The 27,423-nt window shown below is 38.7% G+C and overlaps 1 protein-coding gene across 1 annotated transcript; it reads right to left on the bottom strand.

Annotated features, from left to right (window-relative positions):
- Positions 1-1,587: 1,587 nt before the first annotated feature.
- On the bottom strand, positions 1,588-18,704 carry rhbg (Rh family B glycoprotein). Its single transcript, XM_074652931.1, has 10 exons — positions 18,346-18,704; positions 11,386-11,572; positions 10,971-11,121; positions 10,647-10,794; positions 9,558-9,724; positions 7,393-7,530; positions 6,743-6,876; positions 4,849-4,970; positions 3,830-3,903; positions 1,588-2,616 (listed from the first exon to the last, which is right to left on the bottom strand). Exons 1-10 carry the CDS (start codon positions 18,521-18,523, stop codon positions 2,539-2,541), a joined length of 1,377 nt encoding a protein of 458 aa, XP_074509032.1. The 5' UTR covers positions 18,524-18,704; the 3' UTR covers positions 1,588-2,538.
- Positions 18,705-27,423: the final 8,719 nt, after the last annotated feature.

The following is a 27,423-nucleotide window of genomic DNA, read 5'->3' as shown; positions in this document are numbered from 1 at the left end:
GTTTGTTTGACCCACACGTACCTTAGTGGACCTTTTCGCTTGTTATACTTGTTATTATACCACGTAACTTTCATAACAGTCGCTCCATATACTACATCACTTGTTCCGGCCGAATACAAAAACGGCGACATTCAACGTATCCGTGGTTTGAAGAAACGTTTTTTTCCTGGCTTTGTCAACATATGTATTGATGAATTGAATATTTTGGCAACACAGTTCCTATCATGCTTTGGGTGATGCAAACCCAAAGTGTTGTTGCCTTGGAGTCAGCAAAGTAGCTGCGGCTCTAAATTAGTTTGCATTTTGGCAAATCTGCACCATGGAAAGGTACTGTATGCTGCAGCAGCTCCTGTTTGCACTGGAAACTTTGCTTCTGGTACTGAAGAAAATGTTCGGACCTTTATGATTGCGCGACAAGATTTGAAATTAAAAGGATATCGCTTTTTATGATTTACTAGGAGTGGATTTGTGGTGATTACCTTGAATGGTCTACAGAGAAAAGTGCTATAACTAAAAATATGTTGCAATGATGTGTGCTAAGCTGTGAACCTTTGTGAAGGTTCGAGAGGGACTAATGTAGGAGTAGTTATTTCAGCTTCTTGGTGTTTCCTTGTTTCTTAAAGTTAGGTTGCCCAGAATGAATCTTGTTAAGAAGCGATCATGAGTCTCTGGAAGTGTCCATTAAGATCCATTCAAATGAATTGTAAGTCATTGATGCTTCCTCCTCCTCCTCCTACTCCTCCTCCTCTTCTTCCTTCTCCTCCTCCTCCTCAGTGGCATTAATCACCCCTCATACACAGGCCCTGAGGAGACCATATCTAACAAGGACACCCGCTTTCTTCGCCTGTTTGATCCCCGAAAGTGAAACTGTGTAAATTACGCAGTGAGAGACAAACCCCATCTGGATTGGAAGCATTAACCCCTTCCGCCATGATTGCTACACAGTCATTAAGCCTTCAAGAAAAAAAAAAAAGAAAAAACTAATAATGACTGGCCTTCATCATAACAAGCAGAGACTTGATTGCATTTGCCTCTCCCCCACATTTTATAAAATGACTGCATCATTATAAAAGCCTGAACAGTAGCACTTCCAAAGGGAAAAAGAAAAACACAATTGATTGATTATTTCCTGAAAATGTCATTTCTTTCTGTCAATATTGTGATTTATGATGACTGTTTGATTTTTATTCCACTTTTCATTTTTCCCTCATCACATTACAACATATACACTTTAATATTGAATATTAAATGAGACACAACAAACTCCAACAATTTATTTTGCCAAAAGTTAATCAAATATTGTGTTTCAAAACAATTCACATAGAATTGATGATGCAAACCCAAAGTGTTGCTGCCTTGGAGGCAGCAAAGTAGCTGTCGCTCCAAATCAGTTTGCATTTTGGTGAATCTGCAGCATGAAAAGGTACTGTATGCTGCATCAGTTCCTGTTTGCACTGGAAACTTTACTTCTGGTACTGAAGAAAATGTTCTGACTTTAATGATTGTGAGACAAGATTTGTAATTAAAAGGAGAACGTTTATCACCGACTGGATGATTTTTATTCAACTTTTCCTTTATCCCTCATCATATTACAATATATACACTTTAATATCGGATATTAAATGAGACACAACACACTTCAACAAATTATTTTGCCAAAAATGTATCAAATATTCTCTTTCAAAACACTTTCAACTCACATAAATTGATGATAATGATGTTTCAAACTGTGAATGCAGCTTTCATCTAATCGTTTTAAACCTTTTCCTTAAAGGTCCAACATACAAATATAAAAGGTACATAACTGAACCAACAGTGACATTTCTATTTTAACTAATCATATACATTTTAATATGAAAAATAAAATCCCAAACCTAAAGTATTAGGAGATAATACAAGTATAAAAAAACCCATCATTGTGCCTCTTTTCCATCCTTTATTTAAAATAAAGGAAATAGTAAAAACATAATTGGTTTGCAATGAAAATGTAACCAATGTTTAAATGTTAGATTTCCCAAGACTCAGTTAGGCTGTCTCTACTGGATGGAGGCTTCTGGCTCTGAAGGAGTCTGTTTGTCTTTGGTTTGAACCGGCTGCTGAAATTAAATTCTGTAACCGTGTCTTGGCCTGGTTTAGGGGACAATTAGACAGCATCTTTCATCAAATAGACACATCATTTCCCAATGCAGTCTTTTCACAGGCCTGTAGCGCAGAGTGACACAGCTCTACATCGACCTCTAGTGGCCACAGCTGTCAATAACATATACACTGTAAGAGAGATTTCTTCTTTTTTTTTTGTTTCTGCAGGATACAAATGTGAATTTTAGTTTTTACACATTAAAAACAGACATTTGGCAGTTGACATGAACACGATGCAGGTACATTTTACAACCTAAAGGGTGTAATACTCAAGTGCTAGGATGTTAAAACCTCTTTGTGTGTGTGTGTGTGTGTGTGTGTGTGTGTGTGTGTGTGTGTGTGTGTGTGTGTGTCTGTGAGAGAGAGAGAGAGAGAGAGATTCTGTCTCTGTGTGTGTGTCTAACTGTTGAGCTTCTCAGTCTCTGCCGTGTTCACGGCGGTCAACTGTTCCTCGTGACCCTCCTCGTCTCCAGGCACCTGAGACAGACAGAGAGACAGAGCATGAGATAATTGAGTTTCTAGACATTAATGACCTCATCTGCTATCAAACATCCTTCCATTTTCCAGACTAAATACAGTCTAATTGTCGCTTTTCAAGGTGCACATTAGTAGCCGCTTCCTTTTAATTTTCTCGTGGTGCTATGTCTCTAAATGTCAACGTTCCTCCAGGTCTCTCTGAAGCTCTGCATGTACAGTTGTGTAGCATTTGTCTTCTGTTCGCCTTTCTTTCAGATATTTATTAAAAAGATTTAAAAAAAAAAAAATGCATAAAGATGAAATTGGAGTTAAGGATGGAAAACAGCAGCACTGAATTACTAATTATCATGTCATGTATGCAAGCAGAGAACAGAAAAAAACATTTCCAGGGGTTATGAAAGTATTTGCTCAGAGCTTTTCATTTCGCTTTAATGTCTAAAAATGAGGTTCATTCTGCATTTATGAATTAACAGTTAAAGAACTATTTAATATAATGTTGCACCATGTTTTTAATGTAATTCCTTTGTAACAAAATGCCCTTTTTTAGTATAATTATCAAATAAACCCTAGAAAATAAGCACAAATCTGTATGTAATTCTATATGATACTACTATTATACCATGTGTAATTTTATGCCTGCACAACATACATAAAACAAAAGCATGATGATGTTGCAAGTTGCATTGTGGGGAAATCTAAATGACAAAGTGAAAAGGTGTGACATCATCCAGGAGGGAGTCTGTTCCTGTAATCCACCTGGTGACATCATGTGGTGGTGAATTTGCTCTACCTGGTGGTCAAACAGCACTACTGTCTCTTCAGCAACATCACTGATTATATGAATTCTAGTGCGACATTGCCATCTTGTGGTCGTAAGATTTAATACTAAACTCTTCTGCACCAGGAAAACTGAATAACTGGAGAAAATATTTAATCTTTGTGTTGTTTATTTCAGCAAAGGTCACTGTAGAGCACCATGTCAACAAAATGGCAAATTGTCTTGATGGTAATGTTTTATCTGCAGGTGCATAATTTCATAACTATTTCCCAAGAGGTGTCCTGCAAAGAACTACGTCATTTGATATTAATCATAAGGAAAATTTGAATTTCCATGAAATATCTGCCTTGTCAGGAAATTAAATGAATCAGGAAATGATTGAGAAACTACAGACTTGTAAACTAAAAGGTCACCATCTCGTTCCGTCTAACTCACCTCCCAGTAGATGCTGTCCTCGTAGCAGATGGTGTCAGGAGGAGCGCCGAAGACGGGAAGCTTCAAAATGAAACCTGTTACAAGAAAAGACACCTTGTTGATTATATAAGAAACACTCTGAATGTCACATACAAGAAAAAAGCTTTTTAATAACTAATTCAAATTGAGATAAATCAGTTGGTACAGAAATGACAGATTTGCTGGATGTGGAAAGTTCAAAGACAAATCTGCGCTGAGATAGACAACCAGAGACCTGGATAATGTTAGAATATTGTAAATAGGGATATAAATAAGCAGGGTTCTCATGTTCCATGCAAAATCATATCACAGAGTAAATACATGAAGCATTGAAGTTGCCAGTAGAGAAAAAATAAAGAACTCAGTCTGCAGGAACTCATTTGAGTCTCTGCTTCAGTGCATGTCTCTGGTTTATGTCTGTGGGATCTATATTGTCTGTGATGAGTGTTTGAACATGCATTACATGTAATGAAATGTGCCACATAAATGGATATTTGTTATTATTCTGTTTTGAGAATGTACAGTAAGTGTGCTAATTTGCTTCTGTAGCTTCAACAAGACTTGTCTTTCGAAAGACAGACATCCTGCCAGCTGAGAGAGTTAATTGCTGAGTGAGTCATTGGTGTTCATCATTAACCCAACCAGCACCTGCATGCTCATTACACAATAAAGGGCAGTGAGAACCCTCCTTTAATGAGTCTCCCCAGCAAGTACTGATTTGTCTAGACGTGTAAGTTAATTAAAGGCTAAATTTGTTTGACAGTGAAGTTTTTGAGTTGTTTGGATGAAATATCAGGGATTATATTCCAATGGTGGTGCATTGATTCACATTGAAAGACAGCTGTTACATAAACATAAGACTTCTAATAAACTTTTAACCATATTAAACCCAGTTTTAACTTCTTTCGATCTCCAAATCTGTGTTGTTTCAACTCTGTGTTGTCCAAATGTCTAGTTTAAAAGGGGCTTTATCATAATAATTGAGGAAGATGTGCACATACCGGTAAGAAGCCCTCCTCCCAGGGCAATGCCGAGGGTGACGGCGAGGGAAATGGCCTGACGGACGCCCTGGTAAGACGCTTTGATATCTCCACTTGCCACATCAGGGAACACATCTGCCATACTGAAACACAAACATGACAACAAGTCAGCTGAGATTTAACACTGCTGGATCCCTCTGACTGTTTATATATGGACATGGATTAGTCTTGGTGACTAACAGCTCAGATAAAAAAATGAAACACTCAGTGCAGTAACCAACATATCACTGACACCACAGTGTTTCTGCAGGTCCTTGCATGCTGATTTTACACTAAAGGAGGAATGTGAGAGCAGCCTGAAGAAAGCTGAGATCTGTCAGCGTACTCAAGGTGATATTATCTGTAACGTAATACACTCCTGCAGTCAAACCCTCACAGAGATTATCTTATTCAAGCTGAAAAATGTGGACATTCAGGAAAAACCACCGCTGGTGTATTTAGTCCCTGAGCTGAAAACAGTCGAGTTAAGTCTTGTTGAAGTCACTTTACATTCTCACTGCATGCTGGAGGCTAAAAATCATTTATAATCCCTATTAGCAAATACAGACAGGGTGTAGGCCTATAGTTAAAGGTATAATATGTAACTTTTCCACATAATGACAAGTCCTTTATGTTGAGTTATGTACTGACATCATCCCAAATGTTTCCATCAACTTTCAAACAAGAAAAATGTATTTCATTGCAGGTGCAAGCAAGTCATCGGTTTGCAAGTCCCAAGTAAGTCTCAAGTCTGTGCACTCAAGTCCCAAGTCCTAAACTTTGACTTTTGAGTCCTAAACAAGTCATAATGTGCTTTTTTTTTGTCTCCTTCTGTAATTTTCGACCCGACACGTTTTGCATACTGCGATTAATTTTTTGGTCTGTTGACTACCACATAGTTTTTTGTATGCGAACATAATTATTATAGTTTTTTTAACTCTATATTTTAACCGGATAAAGGATTTTAGTCATCAGACGTCTGAATCTTAAGTTATCAGAGAAACACTGATTCTTAACGTGAAACTACTTTATTCAGTGTTTCTTTTTACCACAGCCCGTTTGGATGAAAAGGTGTATGAATGCCACAATAATGCGCAAGGCATTTAGCGTGCAATACAAATACCTTTCTTGCTTTTGGTTTTACGTACTTATGTTATGTTGTTTCCGTATGTATTTTACTTAGTTTACATACTCATTTTAAGACCAACCATAATGGTTTTCCTAAACCTAAGTGGTTTTGTCCTAAACTGCGGACGTTACCGTAGTTTTGTTGCGTGGTGTACGAATGACACGAGAAAAGGCTAAAACACGTACTCATGACGCACAAAATGTCTGTATAGTGCCGTGCTATTTATACGCCTTCCCGTGAGACTGGGTTGTTTTACCGATTTTAAGCAGTGGGTCCGTTTGTTATAGAGAGAAGGAAGCCTCTGAGGTAAAAACCTCCTGAACAAAGAACACTGAAGGAATCATAACCGGGAGAAGCTGACTGTAATGAAGACAACAACTCCCATGATCCCACGCTACTTCATAATGTGACCAAACTCTATCTTTTATATTGTTTTGATTGAGAGACCCCTAGTGGCCAACAATTACATGTTGGCCGTTTAACAAAGCAGAAACCTGAGGTGACCAAGCAAAGTTTTACCAAACATGTGCCTGATATTAAACAAGGTTCTGCTCTTCTTATAAATACACATTCACAGCTTGGTGTCATAAACTTATGATTCTAGCTACCTGCTATCCTACAAAGAGGATAAGGATACTTTGATGAACCGTGTTTATGGACGACCTCAGACAGAATATTTTCCCAGCCAGTCCTTTTAACCCTGTCTTTGGGATAATGTTGCATCAAGTGTTGAAATTAAATGTTTACCCTTTTCCATAAACGTCTGTGGTGGCCACGGCGGCAGTCACCGCTCCCACAATAGCACCCAGGATGCCGGGCATGCCGTGTAGGTTGTTAACCCCGCAGGTGTCTTGGATCTTCAGTTTTTCCTCCAGGATGGGCTGAAAGGAGGAGAAGATGAAGAGATGATGCTGATCATGTGGTTTTGTTTTGTGTACAAAACTGGAAGAGAATTGCAACATTACAGTCTAAAATACACTTATCTCTTGGATTTATAACATTTGGTGAGCACTAATGCTCTTTATGAAGGTGGCACTCAGTGGAAATCAAATGTTACATTATCGAGGCAGTCAGTGGTACATTGTGTTATGGTTGATTACAGCGATAATGAAATATACATCTGCTCTCTAAAATATCCCAGATCCATTCATAACCCATTATAACCCTGTTTATATGGACCCATTCCATATAAACAGGCTTTCCAGGTGCATTTTGTCATTAGATTTGACCATTTCATAGATATTAGAAACAGTTGAAAACACTAATAGACGTGTAGATATTTTTTACTGATTGTATTGGCTGAAAATGTACGGTCTCTTTTGTTTTCCGCTCACAGCTCTGCCTCTAATTTGTCAGTATTATCACTGACTAATCATAAAATGCTGAATCATCCTTACTGAGAGGTACTTGAAGCCCAGAACAGAGATGATGCCGGCCAGGAAACCAACAATCATGGAGCCGTAAGGCGTCAGCATCATTTCACCAGCTGTTCCTGCTGCGACTCCACCGGCCAGGGCAGCGTTTTGGATGTGGACCTAAAGAAGAGAAAAAGGGAGGTTTTATACAGTAAAATGTAGTTTAAACCTAAAACTCATTGTCACTGCAATGCACCTGTAAATACTATTGAGTATATTGAGGTCCTGGGAATTTTGCCATATAGCAACACTTGGCATTTAACTACAAGAGAAAAGAATGAAGCCAAGGTCTCTTGCAAAAAGCTGCTAAAAAGTAATTAACCCAGAGGGCCTACTAACTGAGAAATTAACACACAAATAATAATTAATTTGAGCAAACAAAAATCTATTCTGTGCTGAATATACTGATTGCGGTGTACAGATATTGAATATCAAATTACACATTATCAGCAGCTCATTATCCTTAGAATATTTTTAACGGAAATTGTCTGATTATGTATTGACATATATATATATATTTTTCTTTTTCCCTGTATTGTTTTTCATGTATTTATTTGTTTTTATTGGATTGTTGTCTCCTGATTGATTCGTTTTTCTGCACATTTTGTGTGTTTCTTGTTGTCATTTATTTTTGTGTTGTATTTTTTTCTAAATTATTTTAGCTTAGTTTTCTTTTTTCTTTTTTTCCCTTTTTTGCTATTGTTTGTTTTTCTCCTTAAAGGTATTGTCGTTAATGCTGAGAAACTAGCATGAGTACACTAGATCTTACAAATGATCCAACCAAAAACCCAGCCCAGTGTTGTCAACTCTTTTCCAATGAAAGTATCTAGCAGCATCAGCTCCAAAAGTCACTAAATCTAGCGAGAAAGTTACCGAGTCGGCAGCACTGACAGTCCATCCCTTTAGGCCTCCTTCGAAAGCCACTCCCCCAAAAATTGTCATAATGAACGTAATCAATAAACATGGCTTTTGTTAGTATTCACAGCTGTCAAGCTAGCAGCTTGTGGAAGACTCCAGTGACGCACGATGAGTGCACGGGCAGAGTGAACGCAGGTAGCCCGTCCAATTATTACATTCAGGCTGAACAAAAAAATTGGCAGATTTTTTGCTTCTCTTTTTTGTCAGAGCGTTTGATGTATTGATTGCTTTCAGGATGATGTATTGATTGCTTTCAGGATGTTAAGAGAATTTCAACAAATATAACAAAAAATGTATTTGAAGAAGATTATCAACTCTAGCTTTAAGTAGAGGGGCCTTTGGCTTCTTGACGTCTCCTGTCACATTATTATTATTTCTTTTCCATTATCTGCATTTCATGAAGTCTTATGTGTTGAAAATAAAATAAATTAATAAAAAAAAAAAAAAATGTCTTTGCTATTATGCACAATTATCACTCTAATTAACTTTTGATTAATTTGCATGAACTCAAATTTTGTGCTCAAACTTTGTCTGCACTCTTATTGAACCTGAGCGTTAAAATGCACCACAATCTCAGCCAATCTGAGAATTACTGTTAACTCTCAGAATACCATGCATTACAGACTGACTACTATCAACAGGTTATATGGTATGTCCGCTCCTTTGTCATCTTACTGCACTGAATGTGATTCTCTTTGCAGTTTGATCCCTATCAGCGCAGGAATGTCCCATCTTGATATCAGGATGATTTATTGTTGACAGCTGTGCATAACAGCGATCATACACTCTTTGACTCACATGATCCGCCATGTGACTTAGCCACAACTCACATTTTTTGGGGGGGTGTTTACCGGTACATGTCTTCAGATGACACATTTGTCAGCTGTTATCTTTTGAGTAACTCCGTCATGAGTTTTAAACTGATAAGATCCACCCTGCTGACGAAATTCAAGATGTTACCAAAACGTGTCTAGTTCCTTTTCTTGGATTCTTGTCTTTACTTGGCACAGCAACATCATTTATTACACCTCTGGTCAGGCTGTTTTTATTTTTAACCTGATTGATTTTGATCTAGATCTGTTTGCCATGGAGCTTATTTTTTGCAATAATCCAAAACCCAATGGAAAAATCCCATTGACTTCTTGTGGAGGGAACCCGTGCGATTCTAACTTGGGTTGGCCTATACATCATGCCTGCACCACTCTATTCAGTGATGTTAATGTCCTCACCATGTCCAGCTTGCCATCGTGTGCTGTGAGGGCGGACATGCCGTATGTTGATAGAGTGCAGGCTGCCAGGGAGTAGTAGGTGTTCATGGCTGTGCGGTGCTGGTCGTCTCCATGAGCTGTGACGGCAGAGTTGAAGCTGGGCCAGAACATCCACAGGTAGATGGTACCTGGGAAACACAACTTAGGTTAAGTTAAGGACAGCATTCAGTTGTTTTATTACGTTAAAGCTGCATGGGGCAATTCCACAAATGTACTGTAACTGTAAACAGCATTCAACATGCTCATGTTTACCACTAGTCTGTGAGATTTAGTGCTGTGTTTCGCACAACGTGGTTGGCTGCTGATGGATTGATTTAAAGTGTATCTCTTGTTGCTGATTTACTGCACACTCTTTAATAACATAATTTTTAATCTTTGGAATTGGGGAGGACATTAAAAGCCGTTTCACACCAAGCACGGATTTTCGTCCAAAGAATTTGCACGATGAAGATGGTAATGTAGTTGATATGCAACTGCATTTTCGCATTACACTGATGAAAACGGCTTTAAATCCCAAATCAAAAGGTCTGAATGTCTAAGTCTATGGAGTCGTTGGTGTTATTGTCAAAGAAGTCAAAGTCTTTTCTTGATTTTGACTAGTTGAGTCTAAAGTCATCAGATTCGTGAGACAAGTCTGACTTGAGGCCAAGTCACATGACTCCAGTCCACAGTTGTGTTTTGTATCACCATAGGGTATCAATCAGTATAATGGCAAAGTATCACAAATCTTCCAAAATTTGTATAACTGAATCTTAGAGCAAGTTCACACTAAATCTTGTTCAGTATGGAGGAAAAGCATCACTGCACTGATCTCAATGGGTTTGAAGGTTTGAGTTTATCACACCAATGACCACACCCATCTGTGATGAAATCAGTTGCACGCTGTGAATTACTTAACTACAAAGGGTGGGACAGAGCATGAAGCAACCACTACATGGCAGCACAGGTAGAATTTTTGACCTGAGTGTACAGTAGTTACTCTTTAAATTGGAAAATAATCTACTTTTCTGGACAGTAAACACTAAAAGTCCAGTATTGGGAGTTATTTACCGATCATAGCGAACAGGTCAGAATGGTAGACTGAGCTGTTCCTGTGTTTGCTCTTATCCAGGTTGGGCCGGTACAGGACTCGGGTCACCATAAGGCCAAAGTAGGCTCCAAACGTGTGGATGGTCATTGAGCCTCCGGCATCCTTGGCCTGAAACAAAGTTAGCCACAACCTGCTTTAAAAAATTTGATATTTGATGAACAGTGAATCTTTGGTGCTAATCAGTCCTTGCTGTGCTGTTTTGCACTGCAGATCACACAACAGACATCACATGGAGATCTTCAGCTAATTACTGTTACAGTATATATATGATTTTTGTAACTCACCCCCAGTGCGGATAGCAGGACGAACTCATTGACAGCAAACAGTGTGACCTCGAAAATCGCCATGACCAGCAGCTGGACAGGGCTGGTTTTACCCAAAACGGCTCCAAATGAGATGAGCACAGCGCCGGTGCAGAAGTCAGCATTAATCATACTGAAAGAAAGAGTTTGATCAAAGATATTACTACAGTGCCTTGTGCAGGGCATGAACAAAATGATAACATTCAGAACGTGGTGTCAGAGGAGTTGCTTCAACTCAATGGATATTTTTGAAGTTGCTTTGTGGTAACCTCAGAAATGTTAATCCACTTGAATCAACACCTCTGAAGTCTATCAAGTCTTGCTGTAAGGCATCTGTTTCTCTTTCATGTCTTCACTTTTGCCTTTTTAATTTGTCTTTTAAAGATTTACCACATACCTCTCCACCCCGATGTGGATCTTGCCTCCATGCATACCGTGGAAGAAGCCCTGCATGAGCGTGGCCCACTGTATGGAGAAGGCTGCGATCAGGAAGTTGAAGCCCACGCTGCTGAAGCCGTATCGCTGCAGGAAGGTCATTAGGAAGCCGAAACCGATGAAGATCATCACATGCACGTCCTGGAAACCTGCACAACGTAGAAAACACCGACTGTGAGCCTGGAGGACCAATGCTTTGCCTTTTTTTGTTTAATTTATGTGGTCGAGAGGCAAAATGGACCTAGAAGGCTGGAGGGTCCACAGTATATTGACCAAAACATGAAAGAAAAAGTAAACTGATTGCACAAGTGGAGTTCCACAAGGCTCAAATCTGGGCCCACTACTTTTAACTACTACTTCCACTCCAACGTTTTTGTTTTCCCCTCCTGAGAAACATACAGGCACAGGATTGGTTTTCTTTGCTATGCAGATGACACTCAACTCTCTCCCAATTTACTGAACCCAGGACACACATCTCTACACATTGCAACTCAGAACTCTGGGTGCTATCATCAGCTATAGGGCTGCCACTAAAATATATTTTCCTTATCGATTAATCTGTCAATTACTTTCTTGATCAATTGTTTGTAATAGCTATAAAATGTCAGACATCTATGAAAAATGGCCATTTAAATCCTGCAGAACTCAAGGTGATGTCTTCAAACCATTTACAGTGATATAAGACTGAGGAAAGCAGCAAATCCTCTCATTTGAGAATCTGGAACCAGATCATCTTTGGATTTAAAACATTACTTTTTGATTCCTTACTGATTTATTGATTATGAAAATGATTGTTGATTCATTTTCTGTCGATCAACCAATAGATTAATTGACTAACCATCACACCTACTGACTCTGATGTAACTTTATATTTACTTTAAGAAACGTAACATGTAAAATTCAATCAAAGTCTATTTATAATTGTAAACCATTATTATTTTTAATAATAGTTGTACAGCTTTTTCAACTTCCCTCCCTCTCTGTTTTGATTTTAAACTCAAAGATGAAGATTTATTATATATGAATTATTAACATAAAAAAAATAAATGTTCACTTATTTGTTGGACGACATTCAAATTTCCTTTTATACTTTATCAATGAAAAGCCTTGTCGTAGAGTGCCAAGAAAACTTCAGTGAGGATACTAGTCATTTAGATCAACCTCATATTATCTGTCCCTCAAAAGCCTGTATCAACAAAAACACCAGATTCCTGCCAGCAGCTTGAGGGCTTTGTCATGCCTTTCCCTGTGAAAGAACACGGTTACATAAGCTTTGGTCAACGGGGACTTCAGGTTCAGCTGTGACTCGGGCCTGCCCAGGGGTCTTCCATCTTGATATTCAAGATTAGAAACTCATTATTTAAAAGTTACCATATGACTCTATTGACGTAATGTAGCTGGTCCGCTGTATAAAAGCAAGGATAATGAACTCTCTCAACTTGCAACCTGATGTCCCCTTCGTCCCTCATTGTCTCGGTTCACAGTCTGTATGCACTGCTTTCTAACTGTCCTTATTTGTCCCAAACTACCGCACACAATATTGCACTGTGCCGTGGCTGCTGTCGCCATGGTGACCGTTCATTGGCACGGCCAGGGCGGAGGTGCTGCCAGTGTCCCCGTTGGCATTTTGGCCCAGATACTCGCACTGATATCCAGGAGGACCCCATACAATCAAAGCAATGACAGGCTCTGCTGGGAAGGATTAGTGTCACACTGTCATTTGAGTTCTGTTGAAGCAAAACTAATATATTCAGCTTATGTTCTCATTAAATTTGACCATTCTGAGGCCAAGAATTTCAACAAAATGACAGAGGTATTATTTCATGCCTAAAAGGTTTTTAAAAAAGAGTTGTTACGCTTATTTTGACTATCAATGGGAAACTAAAACTCTCCATTGAAATCTGTGCTTAAGGGTCTCTTTAAGGGACAGTTCACCTAAATCATAAAAAGCAGCCTCAGGGTCTTAAGTTAGCAAATAAAACAGAACATATCTGCATGGCTGGATACAACTCTGGGAAAGATATTTTTTTGTGATTTGGGGTAAAAAGACTCAGGCTGAGATAAAATGTAACACAGCATTTTAAATTGCATTTAAAGTTACATTGACTGACCAGTACAGTATCCAGTAATTTATCTTTTTTAATCCCAGAATGAATCAAAACTTCAAATTGCCTTACCCCAGCGTATTTTTTGTTTTAACCTCTAATTTGCTATTGCACTCACCCTTCTTGCCATATTGTGAGTCATAAAGAAATCTGATAATACAAGATCAGTCTACTACAGTACACATTTACAAACAGGTTTTTACTAAATCACAAACACTTCACCAAGTTCAAGTTTTTCTGCTGTATGAATCCAACCTTTGACCTCTCAAACAACCCCAGGACAGCCTCTTTTGATTGCTTTGTTCACCTTCAGGTGATCTGTTGCACAGAGTGGGAGACTTCTAAGGCATATTTTCAGTTGACATACCATCCTTATCTCACAGGAACATATAGAACAGACAATACATTTACTATGAGACCACCAACACACGGGGGATTTACAAGCTGCCCTATATAGATAACCTGTATAAACTTGTCTGTTTATTGTGCAGTTTTTTTCCAGGCGTGCAGTAAGGATAGAGGATGGAGGTTGTGTGTACACACCACTGAAACATGACCGTGAACTTCTGTTTCAGCTCCCGTGACGGTGAAGGTGACGGGTTAAAGATTGTCTGGAGCCATTAAATCTAATGGACCTTTACTCTCTGCTCTTATTTTTCTAACCTCAGTCAATCTGTCATCGTTATCCGTTATCGTTTGAAAATGTGCTTTATGTGTTTCATTGGCTATTAATGATTCTTGTGTGTCAGGAGTAAAAACAGAAGTGGTGTTGATCAAAACATCTTAGGAAATATGATGAGGTGGAAAGTGGGGTAGGTAAAATGTTGGACTTTGACACAAGCAACTGTCTCCTCCTCTCTTCCACGAACTGTCAACATTGGTTGCTTTTGACCATGACCATGGTCTTTCTCTAACAGACTTAAATAGTTTAGTTGCCTAAACCTAACCAAACTGGCAAATCATAACAATAATACAAGTAATTTTAGTAATATCATTTGCAGAGGCATCAGCTAATGAGAACGCTCATATTGGTCATTCAGGCAAGCAACCTATTCTATCGTTAAGGCTGGTTGAGTTGAATGAATTTAGTAATTTTGTTTTTGAATTTAGTAATTTAGTATTTTTTTTAACCTGGAACTACATGAATAGTGAAGATTTAACTTTGTCTGTAGGATTACAAATTTTACAACAATCCATTTAATAATTTATTAGATATTTCAGTCTGGACCAAAGTGACCTATATTGCTATACCTTGTCCTTGAGTAACGCCGCGAGCATGGCTGAAAATATGACTTCAAAAAAGGACTGATGAGCATTTTCTGATCTGCCACATTCACTTAAATTATCCAGCGTAAAAGTCAGCCAGTTTTTAGGCCAGAAGACTTTTGTAATGACGTTACAATGTCACACTATTTTCTGCAGGGGCACAGAACAAAAACAAATATTTTCAGGAGTTTGAACCAACGATCAACTATGTTGTTTTTCTTAAAAGGACAGTCTTGGAAATTCACATTCTGCATGCTTAATAGCCACAGAAAAGAGGTCAAATGTCATGCTTTAATACAGAGCAGCACCCTCAGGAGTGGGTGAGCATTTGCTTAAGGGCACTTCAGCAGTATGCATACCAAGCTAAGAGGCTGTAAATTACTGCTCATTAACTTGTTAACTCCTGTGCTGCCTATAATGAGTTTTAATTAAAAACTGGAATTGCACTGTGTGAAAAAGTGACATAATTTATATACTTCTCACTAAGGAAAAGCACACACTTCATATTATGAATTTTTCTTTCTCTTTTGAAAGTTCACAGCATTCAAATGTTCAGGTATCCAACAAATCAGGTCATGTTTGAACCTGAATTTCTTATTTCAGGGCTCCTCCTACCTGCTTTTATAGCTGTCATAACACAATTTTGACACACACAACTGAAACATGTGTGACAGTATAAGTTGTGTCTCTGTGCCAATGACAGGAAACATTCTTATGCATCTTTGCATGTAGTGATTAGATTTAGATTACTTTTAGATTTGACTACTTTCTCTATTTTGTGGGATCTTTTATTGCACTTTTATTAAACATTTACAAAGATAAATTACTAGATACATCATCCACTTCCTACATGGTGGACTTTTACAAAAACAGTCATCAAACAATGATTTTGTGCATCTGTTATTTTTTCCCAGTAATGTTTTTCTATATAATTTTTTCTTTTGATGCATTTGAATCATTCCAACCTGAGAAGAAAACCACTGGTTGAAACGGTGAATCTGAAAATGATCAAATTTAAACATAAAGTTGGCATAAAATATGAGTTATTAGCAGCTTCAGTCCACCAGTGCTGGTGCTTTTTTGTCAGCCTGCAAAACCCCGCAGGTTGGTTCAGCCTCAGGTTAGATTCTTTACATCAAGGTGAAAAGTTCAGTGACTGATGAAAATAATATGAGAGTTATCTGCCTGCAGGAGGAAGGTTGCACGTTGTAGATTTAAACAAAAGGTCATTAGTCTCGCTACATTCTCCTCATTTTCTCTTCTGTGCCCCGGGACACCACTCCACACACCTGTGAGAGCGAGTGAGAGAGACGCCCACAGGTAATCTTCTGACAGTGTCTGACTTGTTTAGACGCGCCCACCAGCCCTCAGTCATTTTACTAACTTTGATTTGTTAAGGTGGAACTGTGAGGAGATGTGTGACAAAAGATTCTGCCACAACTGCAAATGGATGACAGAAATGTAAAATGACAGTGGTTGTTTGCAAACATCTTAAGTATTTATCTTTTTATTAAATATTTTCTCATTATGTTGATTAAAAAAAAATCTGTGTATATTTGCTGTTGCATAATTATTAATATGTAAACATATTTTTAAAGGACAGGATTAAATGATGTTCTCTCAAAAACATTTTTTCTGATATTTAAAGTCTAAAATAAAACACAACTTTGTACAACAGACTACATATCACACTACATTGCTATATATTAATTTTGGGCAAATCATGCCACTTTGTATTGAATAGTTAAGATCAGTCAATGCTGAAAAATAGCTTGAAGTTTTGTGTGCAGTGTGATGTGTCAAAAGATAGAAAATGTGTTTTATGAGAGCAGTAATGAACGTTTTACAGCCTTTAATCAGCGCCCTGTGTTTCCCCTCCAGCCTTTTTTTCTACACCATCAATCCATAGAAATCAGGAAATTAACGATCAATGACTCTGCCTCTGTGGGACGGCAGTGGACTGGAAGACATCTCTGTTAAATGTTCACTCAGAAAGAATAGGACCGCTCCAATTAGGGAAACCAGAGAGCTCAGCAGCTTCTCATCTCTTTACACAGAATACAACATTTCCCCCTGACGAGTTAACAAAAACTCAAATATCCTGAATATGTAAATGAGGGGTGGCATGCAAGACTGGCATACTTACAGTTATGTGAAAATCACTGTGGGAGCATGTAAGAGAGGATTGCATTTAGGTGTTAGAGAGGTGTGTTAAGCATTATTAGAAAGACAAAAAAACTGTTCACAGTAAAGTGTGATTATTCTTCAATGCTAAACAGGATACACAAGAAAGAGTCCATGCCCAAAATACAAAAAGCAAAAGTGAGTATTTGGTACTACTGTTTTATGCTGTGCCATATAGCCAAGAATTCAAGCTTCAGGTGTGAAAAAGTTACCTGATTTAACAACTTTGTTGAGCTTTTTTATGTTTATAATATATTTAAAGATTTTGAACATAACAGCCCAGTCGCCAGGAAAAAATGTTGGCATTGTAGGTTTCTGCAAACCACGGATATGTTGCATTGGAGCACGAGACAGTTACGTGGTATAAAAAGCGAGAAACAAACACAGGACTTTCACCCAGGAGGCCACTGTTTGTGTCTTGTGAGAAACCAAACGTGAACGTTGACTTTACGCTTGTTACGTAACGTTGTTACGCTTGTTTCGTAACATTACGTAAGAAAGTCTGCTAAGGGCAGTTGTTGTTTATTTACGCTAGTTAGGTTGTTACGTTACATTGTTACTTCATTATTTGAACACAAACCGTGATCTTTTTTCTAACCTTAACCAAGTAGTTGTGTTGCCTAAACCTAACCAACCGTTTCACAACGTTTAACCACATAGCATTGTGCGTTTCTGTGTTACTAGGCTGATATGAAACGTACTTTTGGTTCAGAAAAGTTGACATTCAACATATCTGTGGTTTGTAGAAATGTAAAATGTCAAAAAAAAAATTATCTGGCGACTGGGTTGAGCCTAAAAGCAGTGTGTTCTGCATTATCAACACAAACTGTTTAAATGCTGACAAATTCAAACAAGTCATTACTTTTTTTTGATGACTCTTAATTAAAGAAAATTCCCAAGTTGTATTCAACCATTTGTTTGCTTGATTACATCCCTCTGTTCCTGTCCTAAAGAAGAAGGTAGCAGCAGCAGAATGACATCATGGGGGTTGTAGTCTTGTCTACAATAAACATGCAATTGATTGTAAAATAAAGGACACATTGATAGATTAGTTGTATTGGGATTAATTCAATTCCTTTTTTAAGTATTTTACAAAAAAAAAAGCAATGTGATCAAAGCACTATATTACCCACAACACTCATCTGCATAATGTTATACACAAAACATGCAACATTTTTGTCATATAAAGGCGCCCATTCCCATCAAGTTGGCCATGTATGCACAGTATGAGTGATGTACAAACTGATACCACTGGTTCTTGTTACTCAAATTCAGACACAGACTGGGAATCAAAGCAGATCTTGACCCCTGAGCCTCACTGTAACCTCTGACCCTGAACCTCCACACATCCACACCAGGACACTCACTTGGGTAACGGTAGTAGAAGTCGTTCTCATACTCTGAGTGGCTCTTGTTATGCCATTCCCTGGCGTCCGTCTCATGGTCGTACTGCACCAGAACACCGAAGAGGATGATGAGGATGATCTCCAGGATGAAGCAAATGATCGGCAGCTTCAGCCGCATGTTGGTTGACGAGTCTGTCATGTTTGCTTCCCGGCTGGGACGAGGAGGAGAGGCTAACTGAGGGGATGAAAGGGGATTAAAGATCCAGCACAAAAAGTTGGACACACTCTGTCTCTCTCACACACACCCCGGGGTGTCCTCAGTGCAGAGACAGGAGGCTGGTGTGTGTGTGTCAGGGTGGAAGAAGAAGAAGCTCACAGACAGACACAAGAGCTGGTCTTACATGTGTTTTTGCTGGGTCACACCTACTGGACCTGCCTCCTCCATGAATAATGCAGGTTCACTTTTAGCCCTGCCCCCTTGCTACTGTACTTTTTAAGGTGGACTAAAGTGCTTAAGCTCACTTTATAAGTCAGTTATAAGTATTAATCCATTATTATGTGATAGGCAGTTGACTACTTTGAGGTCCACTGGTATTATATAATGATGATATCATTTCAGCGTCAGATTCATTCCAAGGAAATTGTCATGTTGATCTTCTGTGTGTAATTGCCTTGTTGATGACTGTTTGGCAGCAGTCATACTGTCACTCAAACAACATTGTCACAATGTTCATTACCAGCAGTAAGCCAACGCCGATGCAGATGGAGACTTAGCACTTTCTGCATGTGTTTCACAGTATACGCAAAAGCAGTAATATGCCAACACGAGTCAACACTGAAATTGTTGGATAGCTAACAAATACTGACTTAATGCCATTTTTGTAAATATTATTTAAGACCTTTGTTTGCAGTTTTTGTTGGGAAATCTTTTTTAAACATTGCAAGGACAAATTTTAAATCTTACATACACAGATGAAAGCTATACTTTATTACAATGAATGATGTGCAGGAGCTACAGAGACCCTAATGCTTGATTTATATGGCTGGGCTGGTGAGGGCAGGCCAGGACCTGCAATATTCAAATCCTTTGTCAGGCCGTCTTTGACTTATGTGATTGAATATAAGTTTAGCCAACACAAAAATTGCAAAATTGGCACAATTCCATAACTGGAAAAAAAATGTATGGAAGAGTTGGATGATGAGGAGGAGCTCCTGATTAATACAGTTGTTGTTGTTGTTGTAACAGATGTGAGGTGTTTGTCCGGAAAATGCCACCTCCCAGCTCTGATGTCCAATCACCTCCTGCTTTCAGGAGGTGTGCGGCGCATCTCTGTGGCTTTCTGCGAGCTCCACAAACCATCTCTGAGGCCTTATAAATTAGGCATAAGTCCTGCCGTCATCTTCAGACTAGCTGTTGCAACAGCTTCTGTAACTCAATAGAAACTCTTACTGACCATTTCTTTCATCGCTCTTTCTTTCTGAAAAAGTGAAACATGGAATTTATTATCCATACACAAACATAAATAAATATCTGCTACAGCACTTGATATTAGAAGTTTAAAACTTTGATCTTAACAAAGTTACACATCAATTAATTAATTCATCAGTTAATCTCTGCTGTCTAAAATGTCTACGCAGTTTGCTCCTCCCTGTCCTGCTGCAATCATAGACTGTAAGTGGATGTAGTCACCGTGACGTCACCCATCGGTGTGTGGACTGCGGTTTTGAAGCCTCAAGTTTGGCATTTTGGCCGTCACCATCTTGTTTTTTTGCAGGGTTTACCGAACTCTGAACAAGACGTGTTTAAGTGACCAAAATGTTACAATTAACTTTCATGAACTGAAAACATACTGTGAAAGGGTTAAAGTTCTAAGACGAAATTGCATACAACTCCCAGACCAGACAACGCTTCGGTAGCAAACTGTCAATCACAAGCTAGCCACGCCCTAAAGCATAACCTGCTTTATGGTTTATTTGACTCTAAATGTGATTATAATTTACTAAATGAACATCATGCTGTTTTGAAGAAGACTTGAAACTAGCGATTGAGACCATAAACTCATGTTTACAATGTTTACTGAGGTAATAAATCAAGTGAGAAGGGTAGTAGGGTCATTTTCTCATAGACTGCAACCGCAGTTTGCTTATTAGCTGTCATGTCTAAACATACAAAGAACGTCATCAACAGAAAAATCCACACTGGCCAAGAAATATGACTCCTAATGCAACTGTATGGTTATTTTATGCATTTTTAATCATTTTTTGATAACAATAGTTTTATGGCGCATTTAGGGCTACACAGACTGTTACTAAGATAAATTGTTTGGTCTTTTTGGGGAATTTATTGATTGTAATAAAACGATAGAATAACGGCTGGCGTCAGTGAGCTGTTTACTCAACTTGTTGAGGAAACCACAACATCATAGACCATTTAGTTTGACTTTCACGGTCACAATAGAGAAAGGATGCGGGCGTGACGCTGCCCGAGAGGAGAACGCACGGGGTTAGGAGAATACTGTGATTAGTTATTGTAGGCTCACTATAGTACAGGCTGGGGGTGGGGTTAGGCTATAAGGGATACTTTTGTGTGCCTCCTCCTCCTCTTCCTGCAGTAAAGTTTGATAAGAAATGCCACTTACACCTGTATCGGTGTCCTCCATCAGCGGAGCCTTTTCTTCAGAAACGTAAAAGAGCTGAAAGGAATTTTGTTATGATTTTGGGGAATTTTAACAATTAATACTTGAGACCACAGGCGTCAAAGAGAAGCCATGAACTCTGAAGTGAACTCTGCAGTGACAGAAAGGCCTGTCTGACTGCTCAGCATCCTGTCTGACCACCAGCCACCTGATAACAAGTCAGTTAGACAGAAATGTCTCCACTGACAAACTCTGAGCTTATCATTTTTATTAAAGCATGGATCTATATGTTCTATATTTTTATTACTGTCAATAAATCCCATGAAAAGACCCAAACCAACAGTGAATGTATCTACTAACAAGTATTGTGTATCCAAAGCCAGCACCAAATGTGAATTACTCCGCCACTGAAAATAGTCCCCAACAAATGCACTATTTCCTCCCGTATCAGTCATAAAAACTACAGTGACCTTTTTTTAAGGAAAATTTGTGAATCTTTTTTGAAAGTGAAACTTCATATTTGTGACTTGATTTGGGAAATGCATTTATTTCTTAAAGATCAGTTTTATTGTACATTAATAATTGAATAATGTTGACTAATGCTAATGTAATAAAAGAAACTATTACTGCATATATCATCTTCTTTGAAATAATCAAATCACAGATTTGCTGTGCTTAGCTGTGACCAGAAGCTCAGAAGTCACACTGTTGGTCGGTAAATTTCACTGCATGTGTCAACACGTCATATACTGTACAGCCTATTTGTAATACATAAAGCATAAAAACAGTTTTGCCATTAATTCTAATTCTAGAGAGATGCATGCAGGTGTAGACTTGTTTTTGAAAGAAACCCACTAATTTTCTCAACATTTTTGAATTGATCATTTACAGGAACTTAAAACTCCAAGTAATAACGACCAACAAGTCTCATCTCGTCTTTTCCTCTCGTTCCTCATCACTTCATCTCGACAGTTAGCATTACAGGTTTCACTTAAATCAGCCTGAGGTTCACACACAGAGCCACTTGAAATTCTGGTCAGGTGAAAGCCCACAGGTGTAGGTTCAACAATCACTGCTGCTCAAATGACGCCCTAGATAATGTACATGTTCGGTCTTGCAGGAAAAGCTGATGGACAACAGATTAAGTCAATGACCTCTGACCTCTCAGTTCTTTGTTTATCAGTGCGGAGATTGATGTGTCCTCTGGACACAATAAAACGAGGAATGTCTTGTAAGAAAGCATGTTGGAAACAGAGCAGAAGCAATAATGCTAGAAATCAAACAGGGATGGTGCCATGGAGGTCCAATGGGAAGCAGGCAGCAGTGTAAAAAAAAAAAATCTGAACCAAATACATGTCAGTAAGTTTGTCTCCAAATTTATGAAACCACGGTGACCCATACGCTCACTTTTTTTTCTCTATGCAGTCCTGCAACTTTAGAAATAATTGTTCCTGTCCTCTGCTAAATTAATTTTCTGTTGTTTTTTTACCGTTAAATACCAGAGAGATGCTGGGACTCACTGTCATACCAAAGTTTCCTCAGAAGTAGAAACTCGTGCAGACACCTGATGTCTTGCATGAGTCTCGTGCTGGTAAAAATGCAAAACGTCTTTGTCACTATGACATTCATGTCAGATTGTAGATAATACTGAACAATTCCTCAAATACTTTCAATTGCACCGTAAGTGTTGCAATACTGTCATCCCTGTATACCTCGTGTTAGTGGTTAGTCAGTTCCACCATGCTAAAATATTCATAAAGAAAATGTTTTCAATTTCTCTACTCTTTGGATTTTGCAAAACGTGGAACCTTTGTTTTGTAAAAGCTGGTAAGAAATGATTCAGATTTAATGTCTGATTTGTTCTTTTGCTTTATTTTGTTCAGAAAGTATACAAAATGTAAAGTGAAGGTAAGGTATAGGATGTTGGAGCGGATGGATGAGTGGACTAAACAGCCGATTTATGTGTGTGCACAAATGAGTAATTCAAGTCAAACTGTTTCTTTTTAAACACATTTTATATGAAGATAACACGGTGTTGCACACAACAGGCAAAGTTAAACCAAAGCTGAAATATATCCACATATCTCGGTCCAAAATCAAAACAAAACGTTATTAAATTTAAGCTGCTCAGTTAGATTAAAGTGTCCATGTATCAACAACTATCACTGTTTATTTTCCACCGGATTAAGCCGCCCTCTGACAGTATTACTGAAACAACGTTCAATATCCCAGTTGGGGAACATGGACAGATGTTGTGACAGTGATATTATTACAATATAATGGAGTGAATTCAATATTTGTAGGTGCTAGCCTGCTGCTAACACTCCAGCTGCTCCTCCCTTACTGACCAGAATAACAACCTGTTCTTCACTTTTTACTTGATTTGATTTTGATAACATTTGCCAATTCATTAGCAATTTTTTGCAGCTCTGTGAGTCTGTGCTTGAGCACCGTTAGCATGCTAATATGCTCACAATGCCAAGGCTAACATGCTGATGTTGGGCTGGTAATGTTAACCATGTACAACATCTTAATTTAGTGTGTTAGTGTGCTATCATTTGGTTACTGGCACGAAACACAAAGTACAGCTGAGGCTGATGGGTACTTGAAGTGTGACCCGATGATGGCGCTAGAGCAAAAGTCAGGGATAACTAAAGCTATTGGGATTTAACCTTTGGGGGACATGCATGTGTGAATCAAATTTCATAGTAAATAGTTAAGTTAATAACAACACAAATTTCAATCTCATGGTGGTGCTAGAGGAAAAGTCAGGGGATCACCAAAGTCAGTAGGATTCATCCTCTGGAAACCATGAACATCTGAACAAAATGTCATGGCAATCCATACAAAAGTTGTTGAGATATTTCAGGTGGGATCACCTTATAAAATATGACACATTGCTATGGATTCAATATTTAGCTCCACCTCCAGCAGCCACAACATTAAAGTGCTTCCTCAGAAAAGATAATACGATTAGTGTGAAGATACTGGCATCATATGAAACAAAAAAAAACAAGGAATCTATTGGTACCATGCCATGCTACCATGTCAGGAAGGAAGCTAAATAACACTCCAAAGTTGGGCTAAATTTTAGTGAGGAAAAGCATGGCCATTTTCAAAGGGGTCCCTTGACCTCTGGCCTCAAGATATGTGAATGAAAATGGGTTTTATGGGTACCCACGAGTCTCCCCTTTACAGATATGCCCACTTATTGTGGTAACAATGGTTAAATTTAGCACCTAATCTGTGTAACAGATGGTATCAACCCAAAAATTGCTGCAACAACTTATGAGACATAACAGAGCATGGGAATGGAAATGATATACTTCGATCATAATGTTCTAAATCCTTATACACTTTTATAATTCATTTTAATTAATTCATTCATTCATGTTTATTTCTGATTTATGACTAGAACAACTTGACACACTGTGCTGAACAGCATCTCAAATTAATCTTCAGGTTCCCAGCTTTCAGATGATGTTCACCACTTCTATGTGACATATGTTGACTTGCCATCTCTCCCTAAAGACCCCCTGTACACCCCTAAAAAAGACAAAAACGGGTCTATTGTGGGTCTCAAAGGGTTAAAAAAAGTACAGCTGGTGTGTCTCTGTCCTACTGACGAGTTCACCAGATCAACTAGAATTACCACCTAACGGATGTATGCCTCCGCCAACCAGTCAAGTTGCAGTTTACATCCATGTCTGTCCAAAATATTATCACTTCATCATTTTATCCTGTTAGACTTTTGATTGACATTGTCATAATTAGCATATGAATTCTTGAATTATGGCCAAAAATGTGTTTTGTGAGGTCACAGTGACCTTGACCTTTGTCCACCAAAATCGACCGCCAAATTTGAGAAAATTCCCTCTAGGCGTTCCTGAGATATCACGTTCACGAGAATGTCACATACGGACGAACAGACGGCACGGACGCATAACAACACTCTCATAGGGATACAGTATATTACAATACTTATTTTTTCAATGAGGACTAGTTGGTTGCGACTCATCAGGGACTCTAGAAGTCCAAGTGTGCGTGCCACATATTTGGAAGTGGATGCTTCTTGTCACTCCATCAGTGCAGCAGGCTGGCTCCTGGGCCCCACTGATAACACTATCTCCCCATCAGAGGCGGGAGGGCATCAGTAGTAACACCATTGAGACTACAAGAGGCCTGGCACCAGATGAGACGAGATAAACGCAAGACCAAACCTGCCTTTTACGTAACACAGAGATAGCATACAATAGGCAGGTGGACAGGTATTTTACGCTTAACTTGCTAATGCACAGTAGAGCTATTATACTGTAGTGGGGGTGCTTTTGAAGGGGCTTATACGCTCATTTCAGAGAATGTGTGCAATGAAAAGACATCTTTCTTACAAAGTCATTTCATCCATAGGTTCATCCTGTATTTTCTAAAAGTAAGTGAACAAATATCTGAAAATGGGGTTATTCCATTTCACACATTGTAACGACTTTCTTTTCACGTTATGATATTTTTCATCTTATTAAACATACAGTATTTTCTTGTTATTACTGGCTGCCCAATGATTCTGAAACTTATTTCATTCAAATAAAACTTTTCTCATTATAGTTTTGAAACTGAGCAAGTTTGTTTTTGTCATGGTGGTAGCAATACACTGCCATACAAACCTAGTTCAGAACTTCAGCACATTTATCTGTCTTACACGGTTTCATTATGTTGACACAATTATTAAAACTAAATATGAAAAGGATTCAAATAACTGATACAGTATTCCTCTGGTTAGGTTTATGGGATGAATGGCATTTTTCTGCTGAGAGATATCTGCATGTATATGAACAGAAATTATAATTTTTTTCACCCAGAATGATGAAAAAAGTTTCCTTGTTGTTCGAGAAGGAGTTGTAGATACTGTACATTGAGGTTTTGTGCCGTTCGGTGCAGAGTAAACCACCCAGAGGAGCTCCAGGCTGAACAGAGTAAGACAGGAATTTAAACTTATCTCTTCCTTGTCTCTGCTCTCAGATCTATATCTACCTGTGCGTCTATCCCACGGGTCGTCAGCATGTTACAAAACTAACTCAACTGGTAAGTGATTGGTTGAGGAGCCTCAGGCTCATCAGTAAATCTCTCCACATTAAGGACAACAGGTCAAATGTTCGCTCTCCTGATTTTGTCTAGTGTGTTTGTGTACTGCTGTTTTGTTAAAATACTTAAATAATTTAATTTGCGTTAATAATTATGCATTTTTTCCAAAACTGTGTAAGCATTTGGACTGAAAACTAAAGTTAAACACTGTTAAAGTGCTGCTGGCTATGAGCAGTTATCTTCAAATGAAGCATTGATGAAATACCTGACAGAGAGGAGTATCTGAGCAGCCAATCAGTGAAGAGCCCGCGTGTCTGCTGGGAGACTCGAGAGAGTCATATGTCACATATCACACAACCATCCACAAAAAATGTATGAATGATTTAGAGAGTCACATGACACATGTCAGGTAAATCCAAGTCTAATAAATACACAAAAAGTGCTACGTTATCGTGAGGCACAGGAATCAAAAGGAGGTGGTGGAGGTTTATATTTATTTATTTGGCAGACTTACAAATGAGGTACACAAGCCAAGCCACAGAAGCTCAAGGAGTGGTTAGGCATGTCAAGGTCCATATACCCAGTGTTCATAGCATGACAGGACTTCTGAATGCAGCTGGTGAGAGACTCACAAAGGAGAGAATAGTGAAGTAACGAACGAGTTCTCCTGAAATGCTGCTTTTATTTTCTTCTAGGAATACGAAGAACTGAACCCCACTGAACTCTCGCTGACAATTTTCATTGCAATCACACAACATAATCTCATACATGTATCTGCTCCTCTGTTGTAGAAAAATGAAACCACACTGAGGAAAGGAATGCAAAACATTATTTGCTGCATAACAAAAGGTCAAATGTGAATCCAGCTCCATTTAGACTCCCTATCATGTGTGAGCTGTGCAAAGATAACAAAAAGGTACCCGCATTTACCTGCATGAATAGCAGGGGGATACAGGTAACCCTCGGTCAGACAGGGGAGCCTCCCGGAGCTGTCGGGAACATTTAGCTTCTTAAACTGTGAAGAGGGCCAATCTGTCATTGTACTCAAAAGCCGTCACTCTCAGCGAGGGCATCAGGAAAAGAGGCATCTGTAAGAATGTTAAAAATGTGTGTCTTCACAGGTGAAAGGGGGAACATTTCAGAGTTGTAGAAATGTTGTCAGAAAGTACATATTTTTTACCCATGAAGCTGCGTTCATGACCCCGCCACTTGTCTCGCCTTTCCGTCAACAGAGTCACGCACCGGTGCACCATGCAAGCTGATACAGCATCAGGGCTGCAGGCAGGCCCGACCAGCTTCCATATCAGCCTCGCTCATCTACTGTACGAACATTTAGTCAGTCAGCACATCACTTAATGACAAATGTCTCTCTTGGCAGCATAGA

This window comes from Sebastes fasciatus, chromosome 12 (assembly GCF_043250625.1).
Source record: "Sebastes fasciatus isolate fSebFas1 chromosome 12, fSebFas1.pri, whole genome shotgun sequence".
NCBI lineage: Eukaryota > Metazoa > Chordata > Actinopteri > Perciformes > Sebastidae > Sebastes > Sebastes fasciatus.
This window is presented reverse-complemented; position numbering and strand designations above follow the sequence as displayed.